This window comes from Oryctolagus cuniculus, chromosome 13 (genome assembly GCF_051225735.1).
Source record: "Oryctolagus cuniculus isolate XC-2025 breed Fujian yellow rabbit chromosome 13, ASM5122573v1, whole genome shotgun sequence".
Taxonomy (NCBI): Eukaryota; Metazoa; Chordata; class Mammalia; order Lagomorpha; family Leporidae; genus Oryctolagus; species Oryctolagus cuniculus.
Window position 1 is genome coordinate 106,905,129 of NC_142879.1, and position 22,414 is coordinate 106,927,542.

At 60.9% G+C, this 22,414-nt stretch overlaps 1 protein-coding gene across 27 annotated transcripts in view; it reads right to left on the minus strand.

The window, feature by feature from the left end:
* Window positions 1-1,337: 1,337 nt before the first annotated feature.
* The window catches only part of KIAA1217 (KIAA1217 ortholog), a 657,029-nt gene continuing 635,952 nt past the window's right edge, over window positions 1,338-22,414 (minus strand). For 7 of the 27 annotated variants that reach the window (XM_070056129.2, XM_089312459.1, XM_089312460.1 and 4 more), the window contains 12 exons: window positions 20,901-21,076; window positions 17,389-17,519; window positions 17,069-17,216; window positions 14,315-14,540; window positions 13,180-13,363; window positions 12,281-12,429; window positions 11,586-11,747; window positions 8,280-8,384; window positions 5,210-5,287; window positions 3,655-5,097; window positions 3,018-3,140; window positions 1,339-2,477 (listed from right to left, as the gene is read on the minus strand). In XM_070056129.2, the coding sequence (XP_069912230.1) occupies window positions 2,004-2,477; window positions 3,018-3,140; window positions 3,655-5,097; window positions 5,210-5,287; window positions 8,280-8,384; window positions 11,586-11,747; window positions 12,281-12,429; window positions 13,180-13,363; window positions 14,315-14,540; window positions 17,069-17,216; window positions 17,389-17,519; window positions 20,901-21,076 (3,399 nt within the window). In that variant the 3' untranslated portion in view covers window positions 1,339-2,003. Of the gene's footprint in view, window positions 3,141-3,654; window positions 5,098-5,209; window positions 5,288-8,279; window positions 8,385-11,585; window positions 11,748-12,280; window positions 12,430-13,179; window positions 13,364-14,314; window positions 14,541-17,068; window positions 17,217-17,388; window positions 17,520-20,900; window positions 21,077-22,414 lie in introns of all 27 variants that reach the window. The other 20 variants (XM_070056134.2, XM_070056132.2, XM_089312461.1 and 17 more) reach the window with 12 other exon arrangements.

Sequence of the window (22,414 nt, forward strand, 5' to 3'; positions counted from 1 at the left end):
CAACTCCCTCACACACACACATGCCAGTGAGAAAGACATTTTATTTCTACCTTAGCTGCTACTGGAAATCTTAGACACAGGAGTGGGCGCCCCCTGGTGGAGGAGGGCGGCGTGGCGCGGGTTCGCCACCCAGCGAGTCCCCGTCCCCTCTGGCGCTCGCTGGCGGCTGCGGTCCCTCTTCAGGCCCGCAAAGCCCCCCGCGTGGCTCCGTAGCAGTGACCCCGCGTTCTTGGGCAGAAGCCGCTATGGCGACAAGGTACAAAAAATAAGCATGCAGCCCTTTATTTCGTTTTGCAAAGTCTCTGCTTACAGTTCTGTATATTACATGACTGTTGTACAAATTCACTTATTTACAAAAACACTCGCGCTGTGCAAACTTGGTGCTTCTAAAAACGTCTGGAGAGGCTCCTCCTGCCCAGGCGCCCGACCCTGCCGAGCATGCATAGAAATTCACTTTGGTGTGGGCTCCTCCGTGCCGGCACCTACAGGACTCGGGTTCTGTCTCTATGGATACAGTCACAGAACGGCATCGCGTACACCACCGCACGCTGCGCATTTCACATCCACAACGCAAGAGCGTGGCTGACTCGGTGTCGGAAAACCAAGGAAGGGGTTAGATGCTGCAGACCATGATGAGAGGATCTGTGTTTAAAAAGGAGGGGGAGGAGGGGGAGGAGGGGGAGGGGAGGAGGGAGAGGGGAGGAGGGAGAGTGGGAGGGGAGGAGGGAGAGGGGGAAGGGAGGAGGAGGGAGGAGGAGGGAGGAGGAGGGGGAGGAGGGGGAGAGGGAGCGGGAGGAGGGAGAGAAGGAGGGGGAAGGGGGAGGAGGAGGGAGAGGACAGGGAGGGGGAGAGGAGGAGGGGAGAAGGGAAAGGGGGAGGAGGGAGAGGAGGAGGAGGGAGAGGACGGGGAGGGGGAGAGGAGGAGGGGAGTGGAGGAGGGGAGGAGGGAAAGGGGGAGGAGGGAGAGGAGGAGGAGGGAGAGGACGGAGAGGGGGAGAGGAGGAGGGGGAGGGGAGTGGAGGAGGGAGAGGACGGGGGAGGGGGAGGAGGAGGAAGAGGGGGAGGGGGAGGAGAGGGAGTGGGGGGAGGGGGAGAAGGGGGAAAGGGAGCGGGAGGAGGAGGGAGGAGGAGGGAGGAGGAGGGGGAGGAGGGGGAGAGGGAGCGGGAGGAGGGGAGGAGGGAGAGAAGGAGGGGGAAGGGGGAGGAGGAGGGAGAGGACAGGGAGGGGGAGAGGAGGAGGGGAGGAGGGAAAGGGGGAGGAGGGAGAGGAGGAGGAGGGAGAGAACGGGGAGGGGGAGAGGAGGAGGGGAGTGGAGGAGGGAGAGGACGGGGGAGGGGGAGGAGGGGGAGAGGGAGAGGAGGAGGGGGAAGAGGGGAAGAGGGGGACAGGGAGCAGGAGGCGGGAGAGGACGGGACGGGGAGAGGAGGAGGGGGAGGAGGGGAGGGGAGGAAGCGAGAGGGAAGCGGGCAGCAAGCGGAGCGCACGGCCCCCGGCCAGCGTCCCCAGCGCCCTCTCCAAGGCGCCCACGGCAGCCCGCCCGCTCGGCGTGGAGCGCAGGGCAGGTGCGTGTACGATGCTCCAGTATCAAAATGTCTTGGCAAAAAAGATCTCGAAAGGAACCATGAAGTTCTGACAAAAATAGAAATCTGTAATAAAGCTCTAACACTAAAATAAAAGGAACTTCCGTAGACTGTTTCACGCTTTGTATAGTCACACTCGGGCACCTCTGATGGCTTCCAGTCTCCGATGGGAAACATAGTTTCATACAAAACACGCGCGATGCCGGCTTCACGCTGCTTCACACGCCTGGCGCGCGTCTTCGGGTCTCTCTCGCACGCACGCACGCACGCACGCACCTGCGCCTCACCCTCCCCGGCGACAGACACACGCTCACTTCACGGGGGCACTGGCACGGACGGGCAACACGCGGAATCACGACAGCGACCGGGTGGAGAGGCGGGCGGCGGCTGCGGGCTCCGTGCTCCCGGCCCGGCGCCCCGGACTAGGCGCTCTCCTTGGCGGCGACGGGCGCGGTCTTGCTGGAACCTCCGTTCTGCGCCTTGTAGCCGGCAAGGCCAGGGCCCAGCAGCGTCCGGGCGCCCTTGGCGCCGTGACTCAGGGAGGGGGGGGAGGCGGGGGAGGCGGAGGGCGCGGGAGGGGCGGCGCGGCCGTTGTGAGTCTGCGGGGGCAGCGGCAGGTGCTGGCCTTTCCCTGCGTGCGCCAACTTGGAGGCGCCGTTAGAGGCGGAGGGGATGAGGGAGGCGGCGGGGGCGGGCCGTCCTGCGGAGGGGCTGAGAGGGTTAGAAGCGGCCGATGGCTTAGGAGCGGGCGCGTTAGGGAGGCTGGAGCCGTCACCGCTAGAGGGGAGAGAACCGCTTTTCCCAGAGCTGGGGGACAGGGCAGGGATCTTAGAGGCAGGCAAGGAGGGAGAGGTAGGCTTAAAGTCCCCACCAGCTTTCTTAGCACTTCCATTGGCCTGCAAACAGAGACGGCGGGGGAGGGGGAGACAGGGTCAGAAGCCGGCCGCGAGCCCCTCACAGGGACAGCACGGCCCGCCCGGGAGCCACTCACAGACACACCACCACCGTGTCCAGGCCTGAGCTGTCTGTGCCGTGCACCTGCCAGAGCCCCCTCCCCCCAGGTGCACAGCACAGGGAGCCGAGAACCGGCGCCCCCCACCCCCCCGGCAGAGTTAAGGCGCTGCTGACTCAAGGACGTTAGTGTGGGACCGAGGGCCGCGTGCGCACAGCTGGGCTTGTCTCTCCCTGGTGTCCTGGTCGCACGCTCAGGGCAAAGCCAGCGGGCCTGGCAGCGCGCGCACAGTTAAAACGTGGAGTCGCCAACGTCAAGGCTGTCTCGTCGCGAGCGTGCAAGAGCGTGGAGAGGGCTCCAACAGCGGCTGCTAGCCCTGCCTCGTGCCCACCCGAGCCCGCCGGCCGCCGGCCGCACTGCTCTACGCTACGGCTTGCTGAACCGCGATAGTGTCCGTCCAAGTTGGGGGTTAAGGCAAAACTACCTGGCGGTACTGGCGCGGGTCCTGCAGCTTGGACGGCTTGCCGGCTTTGTCCAGGCTCCCGGGTCTGCTCTTGGAAGTCAGGGGCACTGGCATTCTGCTGGTCTGGGGGGTCCCGCCGGAGCCCTGCGGGAAAGAGCGGCGAGACGGGGGAAGGGGAGAGTATGAGCGCCTTGTCCCGGAGGCTGCCCTACTGTGTGCTGAGAAGCCCGAGGTGCAGAGCCCCCGCCCGGCATGCAGGAGAGACGGAGGAGACACCGACTGGGGTTAATCGGAAGAACCAGACAGAATCCACCGCTCACTACTGATCCAACGGATTTTAATGTGAGTACCAGAGCAATCGTCCATCTCCACAGCACACGGCGGACCCAGCACCCTGGCGTGTCCCCGACACCGCTCAGCCGCAGGTGCACACACACTCGATTAGCTGTTAGACACCTAAGGCCGCTGGACTGGCAGGTGGGGAGACAGCAGGACAGACGGGGCCTCGCGGCGCACAGACAACACCAGCACCAGCACCCACAACCACGCGAGCTGCCCGCTAGGAAGCGACTGAATCACCAGACACCTTCTGCTAAGGGCAATTATTGGCAGATTTAGGAAAGCGGCTGCCGCTTCGCTCCACGCCAGACCACGGTACCTTACGCGGAGCTGGCGGTACTGGCGTGGGGGGCTCTGGGGCAGTGGGCACGTCATCCCGCACTAGCAGGGTGTGGGGAGGGGGCCCGTGGGCCGCGTGGGCGGAGTCGGCGAGGGCTCGGGGGCTCATCTCGCTGATGGTGTTTTCCAGCTGTTTGATGGTCTGCTCCAGGCTGTCCAAGGTCCGGTAGGTGTTCTTCCGGATCTCCTCGGTCCGTGAGCTCTGGGCCGGGCCCTCGAGCGCCCCCTCGGGCTGCGAGCTGGGGATTTCGAAGCGCCGGGCTTCCTTGTGCTGCTTCAGGGTGCCGTCTTCCTCCTCCTCCTCGTACACCACCACCTGCAGCGTCTTCTTCCCTGTTCTGGTGCCGGTGCGGATCGCCTGCGTGAGCGCGGCCAGCTGCTTTTTGGGGAACTTGAATTTGAACTTCTTCTTGGGGCTGTCAAACTGCTCGTCGGCTGCATCGCCCCTGCCCTCGGGACTCAGAGCGTCTCCCGGGCCCGACTCGTTCAGGTCGGCTTTCCTGGGGGCCCTGCTCCCTGCCACCAGCGGCGAGGGCAGCGGGAACGGGCTCTCGGCGGGCTGTGCTGTCCCCAGAGTGCCTGAGGCCACCGTGGAGGCAGGCCCGGGGGCGGAACTGCTCTGGACGGGGTCCCCATTCTCCTCCTCTTCCTCCTCCTCTATCTTCTCCTCTGTCATCATTCTCTCCAACTCCTCGTCGCATTCCTCGAAAATGGTGGACAGCCTCTTGTAGGCAGAGCGGATGTCCATGGGCTCGTCGAAGATGATGATGACGGGCTTCCTGTCCAGGCACACGACGGGCTCCTCGGGCCCCGGCCCCTCCCGCCTGCCGTCGATGGTCACCGTCTGCACCTCCTCCCCCTTGCGGCTCACGATGTCCTGCACCTCGCCGCTGGACAGCGCCTGCACGGCCGTCCTGGTGATCATGAAGGCGATGTTGCCCTCGCTCGGGGGGCCCGGGGTCGGGTCCCCGTTCTCGGCGGGTGGCACGGGCACGTGCCTGGCCCCTTTGGGTCTGAGGACAACTTGGCCCACCCCTGTCGGCGGCGCCTCCAGGCCTGGGGCTTGAGCCAGCTCTGTCGCTGGGGTCAGGGAGGGAACGTGGGCCCTTCCTGTGTGCTCCCCTCGTTCTTGCTCTCTCTCCTGGGTCTTTCCGTAGTTCTGAGGCTCCAGGCCCGGCGTGGGGAGCTGCGGCCCTGCCACGGCCGGTCGTTTGCTTCGCTCGTCTTCTAATGAGCTCACGCTGGAGACGCTGAGACTGGCCTCCACCGCGCGTTTCTGGAAGTTTCTAGCGTCACCGGGTATGGAGCTCTCCTTCCCCGACACGTCGGGTTTGGATTCTGCAGCTGTGGACGCATCAGGAACACCGTTCTTGCCTGTGTCCCGGCTGGGGGCGCCACCAGGGCTCAGAGCCCCTGCCGCGACCTGAGAGGGAGGGGAGCGGGGAGGGAAACCACACACGTTAGTCGGATGCGGCTGCCAGGCTGGGAATTCATGTGCACGGCTAGCAGGTGCAGCACGGGCCTGAGGGGCTCACCTGTGGCGAGGCCGTGTGGGGGCCGTGCGGGCGCGCAAGCTCAGATTTCCACGCGTCTTCATGGGGAAGCTCCGAGCTCTGGCAGAACAGTGCAGGACACGTTACGGCACGGGCCACCCCTCACCGTGCTCTCCCACTAAGCGCCTCCTGTAATCACACTTCCGAAGCCCGTGGGCCAGGCGCCCTCTGAACACGTGGGGGTGAGGCCGACTGCTCTGCCTGCCTGGCAGCGCTTTGTCCGCCAGCTGCAGGAAATGCCCTGGGTTTGCGCACACGGAAACCTCAATGAGGGAACTACAGGTCGGGGGCGGCCTGGGCGCGAGGAGAAAGACAGACGGGCCGGCCCACTGCGGCTCAGCCTCTGTGGGACACCTTGGCAGGAGCCCAGCACCGCGGGGAGGTGCCTGTGCGGGCTGTGCTTGGCTGTGGCACTGGGGGCCGTGTCTCCTCGTCTGTGAACTGAGGATCTCCACGGGGGGGTGGGGTTGACACCCCTCCCAGCAGGGATCTCAGTCCTGTCTCTGCCTCCATTAAGGAACCTGTGCACGAACACTTCCGAGACGTGGGCTGCGGTCCCCTGGGATGAGCAAAGCAAGCACCGGAACTTAAAGTGCCAGCATCAAGATGACCTCCTGACGCGGCTCAGCCACGAGGACCCGGTCCAGACTCAGGGCGGCCACGCCGCCGCGGCGGGATCTGAGCCTAAGGCTGCGTGTCAGGGCTCCGCTGTTATCCTCCCCACGCGGATGCGGAGCGAAGACGTGTCCGAGGCCTCGGGCTGAGCAGCCAGCAGCGCGGCCCCTCCCTGCCCTGGCCCGCCGTGCCAGCCCGGCCTTGTCCCTGCTGGCCTTCCTGCTGTGGAAGCCCAGGCACAAAGGGCGACAGTAGCAGGACAGGGCCCAGCCCAGGGAGGCCGTTCAGTGGAGCACGGCGCAGCGACCCAGGCTGAGCGCAAGTGAACCCAGAGCGCTCGCATGGTCCCGGTGAACACGGGAGGAACGCTCATTCACAGCCAGCAGTAACGCACAGAACCCAGGCCGTGTCCATCCCGAGGAAACACCCGCGAGCACCAGGAGCGGGAGCCACCCAGCGCCTCCTGCTACACGTCCCCTGGGCTCCCCTCCTCCCACCCACTCCAACCCCAGCAAAGCCCGCACACAGTGCACGGCTCGGCCGCACAGCTTAACCACTTTCTTTGGTGCCGCTTTAAATTCAGATGGTAGCACAAGCGGCGCAATCAAGGACGTTTGGCCCCACGCTTCAACTCCACACACAGATCGGGCCCATTCTGCTGGGAACGGACCCTCGTGTGAGGAGAAACTAGGGCTGGCGCCTGCCCTTGTCAATCACAGGGTGTGTGCACCCGCCGTCAACTATCCTGAGGGTCTCCCTGCCATGTGTGTGTTTTAGCAGGGATCCGGTCCCAGGACCACTCCAGTGGAAGGTCGCTGGGTCTGGGTGTCACGTGGTCTTTCACTTCGGTCACTGGGCTAGAGGTCGCATCCACCCATCAAAGCAGACACCCCGATTTCACCCGGAGAACTCGGCCACCTCTGCAGGCAAGCCGACACGCTCTCCTGGGCTTCGCAGCTCGAGCAGCGTGGACGATGGTTATGGCTCGCTCTTATCTGCTCGCAGGTCCCGAGGGTGGGGGTGCTGGAAAGCGGAGGAGCACACGCAACAGACCCCCGCGTAGAGACAAACCTGCGTCACAGCGAGGCACGGGGCTGGGCCTTCCAGGTGACGTGAGAAGGGTTTCAAGGGGACACCTGACTTACGGAGGGCAGCTGGGCAGCCCAGGAAGAGGTTAATAAAGGCAAAACTAGGGGACGAGTGAAGAGTGCCCGTCACTCGGTGAGACCTGCACCTGCTGTGGGCTGAGATCCATGAGACCCAAGGGGTCTGGTGTGCGAATGGGAGAGCGGGGGTCAGCTCGCCGCTCTGGCCAGAGTGCAGTCTGCGACACCCAGCCGTCGTCTCCAGGGGCATCTCCCCAGTTCCCAGCAGGGTTTCAGACAGAAAGGGGCCCTCCAAGCATTGGTCCTCAAAGGCCCCCTAAGCAATCCCACACGCTGGACGGACAAGCAGTACGTCCCCAGCGTCACAGGCTCACTTCTAACTGGGAGGAGGTCTGCAAGGCAAGGACTGGTCAGCAGCAATCTGATGAGCTCTCCCAGGCCTAGGCAGGCCCTCCTCCCCAACTACGGGCCTCGTGTCAGTTACACGGCAGGTGCAGGGCCCCAAGGGCTGTGATGCTGTGAGCCCAGGACTGACTCTGACAGGCTGGTGGTGTCAGGGTGGCCCACCCACAGGGCGCCCCTGGATCTTCCTCACCAAGCTTCCTGCGAGCCCAGGCCCCCACTGCCTTGCCTTTATCGGAGGGAAGCGGGCTCTCTGCGTTGTTAAGCGGCAGTACCTGGGGAGAAACGCTAGGGCCCGAGTGGGTCGCCAGCAGCCTGTCTCCTGAGATTCAGAGGCTTGCTTCCAACAAGCTTCTACTCCCGCTCCAGTCAAGCTCCAGCCCCCCTTCACGGAGAGACCAGCCCAGCGGTGCGTAGGGAACGTGGCAGACCGTGCCTCGGAACCCGGGCGTCCGTGTGGAAGCCACCAGTGTATCCGCACCAAGACGATGCCGAAGGCCCACTTTAAAGACTGCCAGAGGGGGCGAGGATGTGGGCAGCCTCCCCAGGCAGGTGCTGAGCACTCCTGCTTCCGTGAGAACGCGCCCAGGAAGGAAGGCAGGTGTTCCCGTCACTTGTCCTTCCTCAACATAAAGCTTTCCCCTGTTTTTAAACACGGATTTGTTTTCTGGTCCGTGTGCACCGTCTTCCGGAGCTACTCTGATTTGAGGGGCGGGGACTCTCTAGAGGGGAAGGTACTGTCTACAGTACGCTCTCTGGAAGCCTGAGCCACACGTCGCTCACCTCCACGGAAACCTGTGTCTCTGTTCATTAGCAAAGAGGAGGGAGAGAGAGAGAGAGGGGGAAGGCCCGGTGGGGAGAGCTGTGTTAGTGCTGGGCGAGGAGGGGAGGGCCGTGGGCCGGTGGCACGCGTGTCACTGCCTCGTTACCTTTCTCTCCTTGGCTGGGGCTGTGGCGCCCGGCCTAGTGTCAGCCCGGGGCTGCTCAGCGAAACTGTTTGAGTTTACATCCATAAAGGAACACTTCTGGAAGGCCTGAGGAATTAAAATACTGAGGTTAACAGGGATCTGAGTGTACCGGCGGGGCAGGGATGCAGGGAGAACTGCAGAAGCGTGGGAGGCAGGACCCCGCTCCCCCGGCCTCACCGGGGCCAGGCCGACACGGGGGGCTGAGCCCTGGGGAGAGGCCCCGGCTTGTCTGGGCCTCCCCAGATCGCATGGACAGAGAGCAGGACACGCTTCCTTCACACTGGGTGACCCTGACCTGCACGCTTGGGGGCCGTGCTGCCTGCTTTGCCCTCTACACCGTGTTGAATGTGTGAAAGCTGTCTTCCTGGTTTTTTCCTTTAGACCAGCCTGACTGACATTACAGGAAGAAGGCCCACAGAGACTTCAGCCTTTCATCCCTGAACGCGTGCAGTGTTTCCCTCTGAAATGAAATGGCAACAGGTGCTATCATGCCCTGCGGTGTATGAGGGACTTCAAAAAGTTTGCAGAAAAAACAGAATTCAAAGGTTAGTTTAGTCTTGTGTAAGAAAACTGTGAAATTGGGGCCAACGCTGTGGTGCAGTGAGCTAAGTCACTGTCTGTGATGCCAGCATCCCATATGGGCCCTGGTTTGAGTCCTGGCTGCTCCACTTCTGATCCAGTTCCCTGCTAACGCACCCAAGAAGGCAGACGATGGCCCAAGGGCCTGGGCCCCTGCCACACATGTGGGGGACCTGGAGGAAGCTCCTGGTTTCTGGCTTCAGCCTAAGCCCTGGCCACTGTAGCCATCTGGGGAATGAACCAGCGGATCTCACTGTACCTTTCAAATAAATAATCAATCTTAAAAAAAAAAAAAAACTGAAATCCATGCCTAGTTTTTCATATTACGTATTTTTCCTGAACTTTTTATTTGAAAGGAAGAGAGGGCAAGAGAGAGAGGCCCTATCACCTCTCCCCCAGAGTCTGCACTGTCTGGGGATGGGCCAAGGCCAATGTGCCGGGAGCAGGAACTCAATCAAGGTCTGACACGTGGGTAGCAGGGCCCCAACCACTTGCGCCACCACCCCTGCCCCCAGGGTCTACACTGGCGGGGAGTGGATTCAGACGCGGAGCCAGGAATCGAACTCCAGTGCTCTGCCGTGGGATATGGACGTCTTAACCACCAGACCAGCGCTCACCCACAGGAACGTTCTGGAGTGCCCTGGTGTTTAGGATAAGGAGATGCTCGCTAGTGCCCAGGTGGTTCTTGGTAGCCAAGGAGTTGCGTTAAGCCCTGGAGGTTTGTCTCTGGACACCACCGAGCCATGACCGGAACAGCCACGGGCTGGCTCCTGTGAACACCGAGACTGGAAGGCAAATTTTCCGGGCCGGCGGGATGCAGACTACGAATGAATGACTGAATATGTCTCTGTTGGGTCTATAGGGCTCACAGGGAAGTGGGTGTCCAGAGCGCGTCTAGATGCTGTGGCTGTGAGACCAGGAGAGACAGGGACCCGGGGACTCGGGTTCATGGAGCCCAATGTTCTCTCCTGGGCTGCTAATCACCTCGGAGAGAGAATGCTGTCCGCAAGGCCTCCTACCCCTGCTGGAAAGGGTTCTGCACACCCCACCCCCTTCTCAGGGTGACTCTCATGTGCTGCCAGGAGTAAAACCATGGCTCTGCTGGCTCATCCTAACGGCCACTGTCACTTAGAACCGCAGGCAGACTGGGATGCATGGCCACCCTAAGTGGACACACGGCGCTGGACACAGAATCTGAATGGAGCGCATGACAGGGCATTCCCATGCCCGGCCATTGCTCTAGGACTCGGCCCTGCCATGTTGGCTTCCGGGCTGTTCCTAGCACGGGCTGGGCTGGGCTGGGCGTGCTGGGCTCCTCTGCTCGCCCACAGCTGCCCCGGCTACGGCCACGCTCCACGTCCTTTGGGCTCTCAGCTGGAGCTGCAGCCTGTGTCTTCCTCTGACGCCTGGTGACACAGAGCGTGGAGGGAAGCAGGCCCTCGGCTCTCCTGGAGGGGCCGGGCAGCCCCTCGCCCTGCCTCAGGGCACACACAGCCGGAGCAGCTCTGTCGGGCTCTCTGCTGTCACGGGCGGGCGGGGGTGTTATGTCAGCCAGACGGCCTGTCTCCTGGGAAGTGTTCCGTCCAAAGGAGGACCCCAGATCTGGGCCCGATTAATGGTGGGACACAGCTCCACATGGTGAACCGCAGGCGTGGCCCCCCTTCGGGAACAGTCCTGGCTTGTTTATAAGCGCCAAAGACACCAGCTTGATGACCCCAGTGTTCCCACGGGTAAGGCTCTGGAAACAGCGTGGCCGACCACAGGGACGCCCCGCACCAGGCCCCCCCCCCCCCCCAGCAGCTCTATTTTGGCAGTTACTGCCGTGGAAACGACGTAGGACAGGTGCCGGGAAACGCTGTGTTCTGATCAGTTCCCTTACTGCACAGGGAAGGAAGACCCACGGGCGCGCAGGGAATCACCCGAGGGTTCGTGTACAGGCAGCACGTGCTGGAGTCCCGAGGAGGCCGTGGTCTGACCTTCCGCTTACGGAAACACCCCCCTCCACCCCCCGGAAGTGCGTCCGTCCAACCGACACACGCCGCAGCACGGGGGCTGGAGCTGTGCACGCGTCCTGGGTCAGGCGTGTTCCAGTCACACCCGTGGTCTGAAGGTGAGGTCATTTTCACGTTTAGCACCTTCACCCTACCCTGAGCCCATCCGCAGACCGCAGCAGTGGGTTACAAATGAAACATCTCAAACTACTACCGCTTCTCAAACAGGCACGGGAGCCAGCCAATGAGACGACTGGGCTTCTCAGGAAGCTCGACAAGGGGATGCTGAGCTGAACGGGACCACAGGGGAGCTACAGGAGGCTGGCGCTCCTCGTGTGAATGCCAAAGAGGGGGCCCGTCGGAAGCCAGCTTCCACCAGAGCTCAGCGAGGCTGCACACCCGCTGGGTCCCGCCTGGGCAACCTCTGGCATGAAGCAGACACTCCGGAGACGGAGGGGAAGGCCAGCGAGTGCTACCAGCTGGCGCCAGGAACGTGTGCAACTGCTTCTCCGTAGGAGTCTCAGGGCTGGTCAGTGGGCCGCCCGCTCTCACAGGCCACGCTGGTGCTGCGGGCGCCTGGCTCGGCTCCACCTTGGGCGGGGGCAGCCGCAGCAGGAGACGCACCTGCTCTCTCCGGCCAGCATGTCTGTGAGCACTGGGCAGGGAGTCCCAGACGCCCTGCACGTCATCCACATACCTGCAGCTCTGCCATTATTTTGTCTCCTTCCTCTTCCTCCTCCTCGTCCTTGGGAGACGCAGTGACTGCTGGTGAGGCCGGGGTCCAGGCTGAGGCGGGCTCCTCTGTGGAACACCGGGTGGCTCTGGTCTGTGGGCTCGGTCCGGCGTCCTCGCTGCTCGCCTACGGAGAGTCAAAGCACAGATGCTGGCGTCACGCCAGCCAGGAACCAGCGAGCGGGGGACACGTGGTGCCCACGGCCTACACCGCTGACTGTGCAGCTCTCCCCGTCTAGCAGAGGTCTGCTGTCTGCCCAGTGTTGCGTTTGCACTTGTATGTGCACCAGCTGCCACCCTGCTGTGTGCACTGACAATGCTGGAGACACGGCAACTCTCTCACATCCAGCTCTCTCAACTACTTCCTGAACAGCCTCCCACGCCTGTGTCGGCCCGCCTCGGTGACCGCTGCATCCCCACCTACCCCACACGTGCTGGTCCGATGCCTGCACCCGTGACCTGCCTTTGACCCGGTCGTGGCCTCAGCCAAGACAGGATCCCACCTGGGATCCTAGTGACTGCTCCCCTCCACGGCACCCGCCTGGGTCCACCCAGGTCCCCCGCCGCGCACCTCCCCCATCCAGCCCAGTGTCCGCCTCTCTTCTCTGCCTCGCGCCTGCTCTGAGAGTGACCTCTGGACCTGAAACCAGCATGCCAGACCTTGGCCGTGACGGTCTCCTTCCTGCTGGTGTAGACCACGTCCCCCGACCTCGTGGTGGTGAGCCCGGTTCCTGGCAGGTAGCTTCGCCGAGGGGGCGGGGGAGGAGGGGGTGGTGACTTTCCCCCCTGCTCTGAATTTGGAGAGTCTTCTGGAAAACAGGGTGACATTGCAAACATCACCTCTCTGCGAGATCCCGTCCACGGGTCAGTGTGGGCTGTAACAGTGCCATCCCACGGAAGAATTCCCTGCATGGAGTGATGACTGCGGGTGTAGACCCAGACCCAGAGAGACCCTGCGTGAGCATCCACCTCTACCTCGGTTTCCTCACTTGTCAAATGGGTAGAACAGTAGCACCCTCGGGGCCCGTGTTGTGGCTCAGCGGGTTAAGCTGTGCTTGCAGCGCCAGCATCACCTAAGAGCACCGGTTGGTGTTCCAGCTGCTCCACTTCTTTGTCTTTTTTTTTTTTTTCTTTAGAAGTTTACTTATTTGAAAGAGTTAGAGAGAGAGAGGTACAGAAAGACAGAGAAGTCTTCCATCTGCTGGTTCACTCCCCAGATGGCCACAAAGGCCAGAGCTGCGCGGATCCGAAGTCAGGAGCCAGGAGCTTCTTCCGGGTCTCCCATGTGGGCGTCGAGGCCCACGGACTTGGGCCATCCTCCACTGCCTCCCAGGCCACAGCAGAGAACTGGATCGGAAGAAGAGCAGCCAGGACACCAACTGGTGCCTACATGGGATGCCGGCACTGCAGGCAGCGGCTTTACCCGCGATGTCACAGAGCTGGACCCCTCACCTCCTGCCCAAGATTCTTGAGCAGTGAGACACAGGCCCAGTGACCAGACCCCATCCAGGGGTGGCCCCACAGAGCGCCCTGGGCGTCCACGGGGACCCGGAGCTCACCCGAGAGCTCCAGCTTGTCCACTGTGCCCTCTCCCCTGGGTGGCGGGCCCGGCGCGGGCGGCATCTCCAGGTTTGGAATGGACTTCATGATGTTGGCCTGAGCTTCTTCCAGGAGCTTCTCAAACTCTTTGCCGTTGTAGTGGTCCGGGTTTGGCCTTTTCTCTTCCCATTTCTTTTCAACTTTCTGAAGGGAACCAGCAAGTGAAGAAAGGTTAGGAAAAAAAAAAAAAAAAAAAAAAAAAAAACAAAGCAAACAAACACGAGAACCCAGAGGAAAGCATGGCCGTGTTGGGGATTCCTGTTGGGGTAGGGGGGGTAGGCGTGGACGGAGGACAGCCTGGGCCCAGGCCCCCCCTCCCTTCTGCTGCCACCTGTGCTGGGACAGGTGCCCTCTGGCCCTGTGACACTCCCAGAGCACTCAGATCAGGGGACGTGGCACACACGCCCGCCAGCACCCGGGTCACGCGCGCCTAGGGGCTGTCTCCCACTACCAACTCTGTTTTCTCCCGTCGTGGGGCTGGGGGCAACACCTGCTAAGAACCGAAAACATCCCAAGGCTCAGCTGCACTTAAGTGAAAGAACTGCCACCGGTTAAGACCCCCGGGGACCCCGGGTTCTCACTTTAAAACGGGGGTGGGGTGGGGGGGGGCATCTAGATTCCGGAGAGTTCTGCAACAGGGAACATAGGAGGAACACATTCCTAAACACCTGCCTACTCTCAAAAACATCTACGCTGTGGCGCAGTGGGTTACGCCTCCGCCCGCAGTGCCGGCATTCCATAGGGGCGCCGGTTCGAGTCCCGGCCGCTCCACTTCCGGTCCCGCTCTCTGCTCTGGCCTGGGAGAGTGGTGGAAGATGGCCCCGGCTGGGACTGGGCGTTCACTGGGCCTGGACCCCAGGTGCTCTGCTCTCGGAGGTGGTCTGGCTAGTGGCATCTTGGGCACTGGGTCCACCGCCGGCCCGGGGGGGGGGGGGGGGACACTTGGCGCTTTTGCTGTCTGGGCGGGGCTGGGGGAGGGGTGGTTACACCTGCAGGGGCTCTCCCAGGCCTGTAGGCTGGGCCTCTCTCCGCGCCCGGAGACCCGAGGCCCCGGGCCCCCAACACCCTGCCCGGGAGGGCGCGGGCCGGCGCTACCTCCACGGCCGCGGCTCTGGTCCTGGCGTCCTCCGCGAGCGGGCCGGGCGGGCTCTGCGCCTGCTGCCCGGTCAGGGGCACCACGTCCGGCTTCGCGTCGCCGCGGGCTGGGCCGCCGGCCTCCTCTGGGCCCCTCAGGACCTCCGCGGCCGTGGCCTTCTCCACCGCCATGTAGTGCGCGGCCTGGGCGGCATCGGCGCCCTTCAGGAGCCCGTCGGTCACATGCCTAGGAGAGAGCACGCGCGCACGCGCAGGTGCGAGGCAGCGTTAGCGGAGACCACTCACTTCCGGTGTCACCCCCTAGCGGGGCCGGCCGGAAATGCTGTTAGAGCAGAGTGTTAGTTCCGGGGTGTGGGTATTCATGGCAACTTCCAGACCCCCTCATGGGGGGTCCCGCAGTTACCCCTGCAGCTGCTTGCTTTGCCCGGTGTGCTGTGGTGCCTGCCGCCATCCCGTCACTGTGCAGGTGCTGGTGCCGTGGTGCGGACAACCTGACCCAACAACACACTCTCTCTCTGCGTGTGGCTTCCATCTGAACCCAGCCCCCGTGGCCCCAGGACACAGTCCTCACCCAGGGCCTCCTGCTGTGTTCCAGATCCTTCTGCTGGGGCTCTCTGGCTGCCTCATCTTCCCACAGGGTCAGCGGTGACCATGACCTTATGTTCAGTCCTCACCCTGCCACGTTTCAGAGTCACGGGAGGCTGTGTGTCCATCCCTGCCCACGGGAAAGACGAGGCCTGGGGGCCAGAGAGTCCTGTGTGTGAGACCAGTTCTACTTGGTCTCACCATCACACCTGGGCATCCCATCTTTCTTTAAAAGCTTTATTATCTATTTATTTGAAAGGCAGAGTGACAGAAAGAGATGGAGGGGGAAACAGAGATCGTTCATCTGCTGGATCACTCAAAATGGCCTCCAGGCACAAGCCAGGATCCCAGAATTCCACTTGGGTCTCCCACGTGGGTGCAGGGGCCCCAGGGTTTAGGCCATCTTCCACTGCTTTCCCATGTTCATTAGCAAGGAGCTGGATCTGAAGTAGAGCAGCTGGGACTCTGTCGCTGATACGGGATGCTGGTGTTTCAAGTGGGGGCTTAACCAGCTGTGTCGCACTCCAGCCCCACCCCATTCCTATTAAAATGCTCTTTCCTAGGCCGGCATTGTGGTGTGGTGGGTCAAGTTGCTGTATGCCCTGCTGTCATATCACATGGGCGCTGGTTTAAGTCCTGGCTGCTCCACTTCTCATCCAGCTCCCTGCTAATGCACCTGGGAAAGCAGCAGAAGATGGCCCAAGTGCTTGGGCCCTTGACATCTTCGTGGGAGACCCGGATAGAGTTCCCGTCTCCTGGGTTCAGCCACTGCAGCCATTTGGAGAGTGAACCTGCAGATGGAAGATCTCTGTTTCTTTCTCCCCCTCTCTCCAATTCTGCCATTCAAATAAGCAAAAATAAATCTTAAAAAAATGCTCTTTCTTCCTTTCTTGATTTGATAAAAGATATCACAAGTCTCTCCTCTGCTCCTCAACTTTATTTCTTGCTCCTTACTTTGCATGTTCAGTGCATTGAATCTCCAAGCCCCGCCCCGCTCTCAGCCCCTCCCTCTGAGTTCAGGCAGGGACCCCCTCTAGCTACGTCTTCTGAACTTCAGCCGACGTCTGCAGTACCCTAGTGGGCACCTCTGTTGGGACGTGGTTCCCGTGTCTCAAGTTCAACATACAGGGACACACGGCTGTGTCTTGGCAAGCCCCCGAGTCTGCTCTGAACTGTGCCTGGTGCCTGCCTTTCCTTCCCCACCACGGTGTGGAACAGGACACGTGCATGACCTCGGGACGTGCGTATTCCCGCCTCGTCCCCTGGGTCCTGATGGCAGCCGAAATGCCCTTCCCATTTCTGTTTATTTCCAGTTATTTAACTGCTGTCCTGCCTCACTCTCCCCACTGGTGGTTTCAGAGACAACACGTCACGTGGCAGTCAACACTGGAGGGAAGGCAGGCACAGAGCTACGTCTTCCACAGGGGCAGAGTTACCTGCCAGGCCGTGGGCTGCCTGTGTTTGCTTAACAAGAGGGGTCCCTCACAAAAGTGCTCCTGGAAACAAACCCTGCCCATGCGTGGACCAGCACAGTGCTAGTGGCCGTGGACTTCTGGAATCTTCTTTTCCAGGGAAGTGCCCGATGAGTCTGTGGTTTCTTTGGGTCCTTTGCTGCATGGTGACCCTGGCTGATGCGGGGGTTCTCCCTCAATGGGGGTGACTGGCTTGGGCCCCTCAAGGAGGACTTGCTTCTCCCTTAATTTAATTAAGACTTGGTTTCAACACCATTTCTTCTGTCCTGAAGCAAAGGAGGCAAACCCACTGTTCAGCCTCAAAACGTTCTTGCAAAAAATCCCTCCTTTATTAAAAAAAAAAAAAGATGTCTACTGAAGTTTAAGCCCTGGAAGGCACAGTGCAGTAAGCCTGTGTTGCTCAATTAGGCCCTTACGTCACAGAGCAATAGAAATTCAAGGTGGGAGGCAGTCCAGGCTTCTGATCAGCACACCGGAAGTGAGTCCTGATGAGTGACAGCAAGGAGATGGGTGGGACTTGGCAGAGGCGGGGAGTCCTACACTGCAGCCCAGGCCTTCCCGGCCACGCCCCACTCTGGTGGGCCCGCCCAGCCGTCAGCCCCGCCCCTCGGATCCCGCTCTTTTCACTGGGGCCCCGCCCCAGAAGCCCCGCCCCAGGGCCCTGCCCCAGCACAGCAGGTGCGGGGCGGCCACTCACCTGCGCAGCACCGTCAGGACGTCCGTGAGGCCCCGCACCCGCTTCAGGAGCCCGTCCAGCTTGTGCGGCTCCTCCTTCAGGAAGCGCACGGCCTCCACCTCGATGCGCAGGACCGCACGCATCTTGTTCTGCAGGGTGGGGAACTCCCCTGCGGGCCAGAGCGGGCAGTGAGATGTCGCGGAGGGGGGCGTGCCTGGGGCGAGGTCAGCTGGGCCTAGGGCCTGTCACGGGAGCCCCTCTCCAAGGGCAGGTGTCCCCAGCAGCGCGCCTCCCCGCCCCCACTAGTGCTGGCTGCGGGCCAGGGTCCGCAGGGCGCTCACCTTTCAGGGCGGCCACGGCTTCTCCCACCTGCCGCAGGAGGAAGGCGCCGTCCTCCACGTCTTTCAGCGTCACGGCACGGCCCGTGGCTGTGGGCTCCTTCTTCAGGTCATCCACGAATTCCTCCAGCTCGCTGCAGGGTGGTCAGACCACAGGCGGGGCTCAGCACCCAGGCTCCCAGCCCTGCGCCTCCCACAGCCACCGCGTAACCCCCCGCGGGCACCAGGAAGAGTCCCCAGGTGGGCCCCGGGCTGGCCAAGGGGACACTGTGTCCCGCTCAACAGCACCCACTGGTCACGGCCAGGGGTAGTGATGGCCGCTAAGGGAGGGGCCAGCGCACACTGTGATGGGGGGAGCGGGGCGAGACAGAGAGAGGGGGGAAGGGGACAGAGATGGGGAGGGGGAGGGGTAAGAGGAGGGGAAGAGGGTTGGCAGTAGAGGAGGAGGGGGAGATGGAGGGGGGAGAAAGGGAGAGAGATGGAGAGGATGAGAGGGAGAGAGGTAGGTAGAGGGAGAGAGAGAGGGAGAGAGGTGTTGTGGCTGTGGGATTAGTCCACAGGTCTTTAACTTCAGCCTTTGGCATCTTTCGTGTGTGTAGGGGCAGGGGCTGTCTTGTGCCCCCTCAGGTTTTCTGCAGCATCTCGGCTCTCCACCTGCTGATGCCAGGAGCAACGCCCCTCAGCCACCCAGCTGTGATAAGCAGGGCTGTCCCCAGTCCCCAAGCACTGTCGGCTATCTCTGGGGGCGGGGGAACAAGGCTGCCCCTGACTGAGCACCCCCCCCCCCACACCCCTGACTGTGCCATCAGTGAGGACGGATTCTCTCCTCTCCAACAGAGCTGTGTCCAGCACCAGCACCTGCATCGTGCCCTGGGGCAGGGGACTAAGCCCGCTGGCCGCTGGCGTCTCTCCCCAATCTCTGCAGCTTTGCTTGGAGCTCCAAGGAGTGAAAACCCCTGTTGAAAAGGTTAGGGGGCAAGGAGCGTGAGAAAGGAACCACTAGGTGGTAGCAGAGAGACAGTGGTGCCCCCGCCGGAGCGCCCAGCCTGCAGCCCGCAGCAGGAAGAGGAGGGGGCACGTGGCCAAGGAGACAGAGCCTCTGAGAGCATGGTGGCTGCGGGAGGGGTCCGGGCAGGGCCCCCGTTCTCACGTCCAGCCAGGACCACAGGGACAAATTCATCCGCCTTCCTGGAGCAGCATGGAGCTCCCGAGCCGTCTCTCGTTCCGCTATGGAGGCTGCCGCTGCATCTTTTGGATGGGACGAGGCTCTGCCAAGACCCCTCCCACAGCCCTGCATCCTGGAGGCCCAGGGCCCAGGACCCCCTGGCAGCTCCAGGTGCTTCTGCATTTTGTGCCCAAAGAGCACTGCTTTGCAGGGTGAACTGGACGGACCAGCGAAGACCCGAGTGCCGTCAGGGCTGCGTGCACAGCCCAAGCACCTGCACAGAGCCGTCGTCTGCCCAAGCCACTTCCTGAAATTCTACTTCCGCCTCATCTGCACACTGTGCCTGGTGGATTTCGGGACCTGGCACACAGCCCCCGAAAACACCACAGCTCTCATGCAGGGACCACAGGACATGGAAGTGAGCGTGGACTCCACTGTGCACAAAGCTCCCAGGCTTTTTGAGACGTACTTTAGATGAAGCACCACAGATCAAATCGTTCACTCGAAAGCTGGGACAGAAACCACAGAGCTGAAATACTTGCTGAACCCCGTGTCTGATCCTGTTATCAAGACAACTTTTGGAATAGCGGCTGAGATCAGTGAACAGCCAGATGCTGCGTTTGTAGCCTCCTATGTAAGGTAGGGCCTGCACTTGACCTTTGTCTCAAAGGAGCAGAACATCTGTCCAGACCTCTTTCGTTAGAGACCCATCTACTCCTGCCATCAGGAAGCCATGAAGGACAAAGGATCTTCACCCCACTTCTCTCCATAGTTTCAGCTGTTGCTCAAATTCTGTCTGTCTGCCATGTGAACGGCTCCCCAGGGACTCGGCCCAACAGGAGCCAGTTTCTCACGTGGACATAGAAGGAAGAGGCGAGGGAGGGAGGGAGAGAAGGAGTGAGATGGCTGTAGAGGTACAGGTGCTCCAGACCTGAGGTTTCCAGCTGTCTTTGACAACACACTCTCGCCTCCACGTCCATCCCATCGGTGAACCCACACACACCTTACAACAGGTGCACGGAACCCGACCACGGGAGACTCTAAAACAATGCATTTTCCAGATTCTTCTGGAAAACCCAGTTTTATAAAAACGGGGCTGTTCCAAAAAAACATTTCAGACAAAAGACAAGCAGTGCCCTTACCAGCTCACGCTGGGCGATTAACTCCCCAAGCGCATGAGTGGAGAGGGATTTCAGAAAATGTGGATCAACAGTGGCCTAATTTAATTTGGGGGACAATGATACATTGATCTTTTTCCCCCTTGACAATGTTAAGAGGGACGTTTTAGTTCTCATCAAACACAGTGGATTGGCCTCAGGGGGACTTGGGCTGTAGCTTGAATGTGAGACGGGAGACAGGACAGAGTGTCTGCAAGCTGTGACTTTACAACCCCTGATGTGGGAGACTTCAGCTCTCCCAGAAACAAGAGAATTACTCACACCAAGGGACCCAGAAATGTGAATATTCATTATCTAAAAAGTGAAAAGTTCCACGGTCATCTTCCGTGCACAACCAAACATTAACATAAAACACGTGGGCAGCCGGATGAGCCGCCACCTGCGGATTCATCCCTTATGGGCACCGGTTCAAGTCCCGGCTGCTCCACTTCCTGTCCAGCTCCCTGCTAATGCGCCTGGGAAAGCAGTAGAAGATGGCTCAAGTCCTTGGGCCCCTGCACCTGCGTGGGAGACCTGGAAGAAGCTCCTGGCTCCTGGCTTCAGCCTGGCCCAGCCCCGGCCATTGTAGCCATGTGGAGAGTGAACCAGTGGATGGAAGACCTCTCTCTCTCTCTCTCCCTCTCTCTCTCTCTGTAACCCTGCCTTTCAAATAAATAAAATGAGTATTTTTAAAATGACAGATGCAGCAGCCTCATGGGGGAGGAGACATACAACTCTGCTCCTTTCAATGGTGGGACTTGGGGTGTTTTCAGTAAGAACCTTTACAAGATTGGGTGCACCAGGGGAACGTGTTGCATTTAGATTCTTCTGTGATCTCAACTACACCTGGATGATAGGGAGATAATTTCAGGGCTGGGTTGTTTTTGCTAGGAGTCTGAGTTGTGTGGATGTGACACAGACTTCCCATGGGTCACTGCGCTGGGCATTTGCACCTGACACTGAATTCTGGGAAAGATCGGGTGCTGCAGTCGGCCTGAGGTTGGCTGAAGTCTCCTGGGCCTACACGGAGGGGGGGCCTGAGGTCCCGGGATACTCACAACCCAGCGCCACTCTGACCTGTACACAGTCGGTGCTCGCTAGAGAAAGGCGAGAATGCTAACCAAAAGGGCCTCTTTGTTGGCCAAGATCACTTTCCCTTCCAGGCGAAGGTGCACGGGGCCGCAGGCGCTCACCTTAGCTTCTGGCCAATCCTCCCCTCTTCCCGGAGGTACTTTTGTCTCTCCTGTTCCACCAGGGTGCGCTGTCGCTGCACGGGGTCCTCCAGGCGCCTCATGGTCTCTGCGACTTTGCTGCTGATCTCCAGCTCTGCCTTTTTTATCATTGTGCGCAGCAGTTCCTGGTTCTGCAGCTGCGGAGCGAAAGAGATGGACCTCAGCGGGTGCTGGGAGGTCACAGCCCTGCTGCTTTTTAATGTATTTATTTCAGCGAGAAAGGCAAGGGCGCCCACGCTGCACCGGGCGCTGCTGCTTCTCCCAACAACATCTGAGTTCCAGCAGCCACCAAGCAACCAGACCCGTGTGCCTATCTCTGCCACCTTTGCATAGGGAGGGAGCAGTCGAGGGCCCCAGTTCTGCAGCCACGGACGCTCTGGGTCAGAGCCCCCAAAACTTCTCCTAGCTCACGGGGAGACTTTGCACTTCTCTCTTAGGCTTTCTTGATCTCTGTTGGAAGCGGGCTGGGTGTTTGTCCCCTCCAAAACTCACACTGAACCTGAGTCCTCAGGGCTGGTGCCATGGCTCAGCGGGCCACGCTGCCGCCTATAGTGCGATATAGCATATATAGTACCTATAACATCCCAAATGGGTGCCGGTTTGAGTCCTGGCTGCTCCGCTTCCCACCCACTCCCTGGGAGCAGCAGTGACGGCTCAAGTGCTTGGGTGCATGTGGGAGACCTGGATGTCGCAGGCCTTTGAGGAGTGAATTAGCAGACGGACGATCTCTGTCTCTCTCTGCCTTTCAAATAAAATGAAAAACAAATCATGAAAAATGTCAAAATCCCATCATCCTCAGCCATATGCAAATGGTATTAGAAGATGGGGCCCGGGGCCGGCCTTGTGGTGCAGCAGACTAAGGATCTGCTTGCTGGCATCCCGTTTCCAAGTCCCAGCTCCAGCCCCGGCTCCTCTGCTTCCAACCCAGCTCCCTGCTGTTGCACCTGGGAAGGCAGCAAGGGACGGCACAGTTACCCGGGCTGTGCTGCCCACGTGGGAGACTCAGATGCAGTTCCTGGCTCCCGGCTTTGGTCTGGCGTAGCCCTCAAGGATTCTGCATGGTGCAGAACATGTCCTTAACAAACGCTGATCTGGCCAGGAACCTCTTTAGTGTCACTTAAAGGAGATGCTGCCTCTGTCTCGGGTGCACGGTTCCATGCGCCAGATAGCATGAAATCGCAGGTCCTTGGAACATGTGACTCGGCGATGGTGGCGTTGAGTGTTCTAGATGTGCCCAGGGCTCTTGGCAGCTTACCCATTTCCCAGGATCTAACATGGGCTGCTTCTGTCCCCAAGCCCACGATGCCCATATAGTTTCCGGAACACACTTGTGCCTGCAACTATAGAGGAGTACAGGGAAGAGCAGCGTGGCCACCAGGATTCCCCCATCGACAGTAATGATGGTCTGCCTGTTACACAATCCCTCCAGTTCCTCTGCAACTTCAACGGACACGGTTTGGTGGCCGCCTGATTGC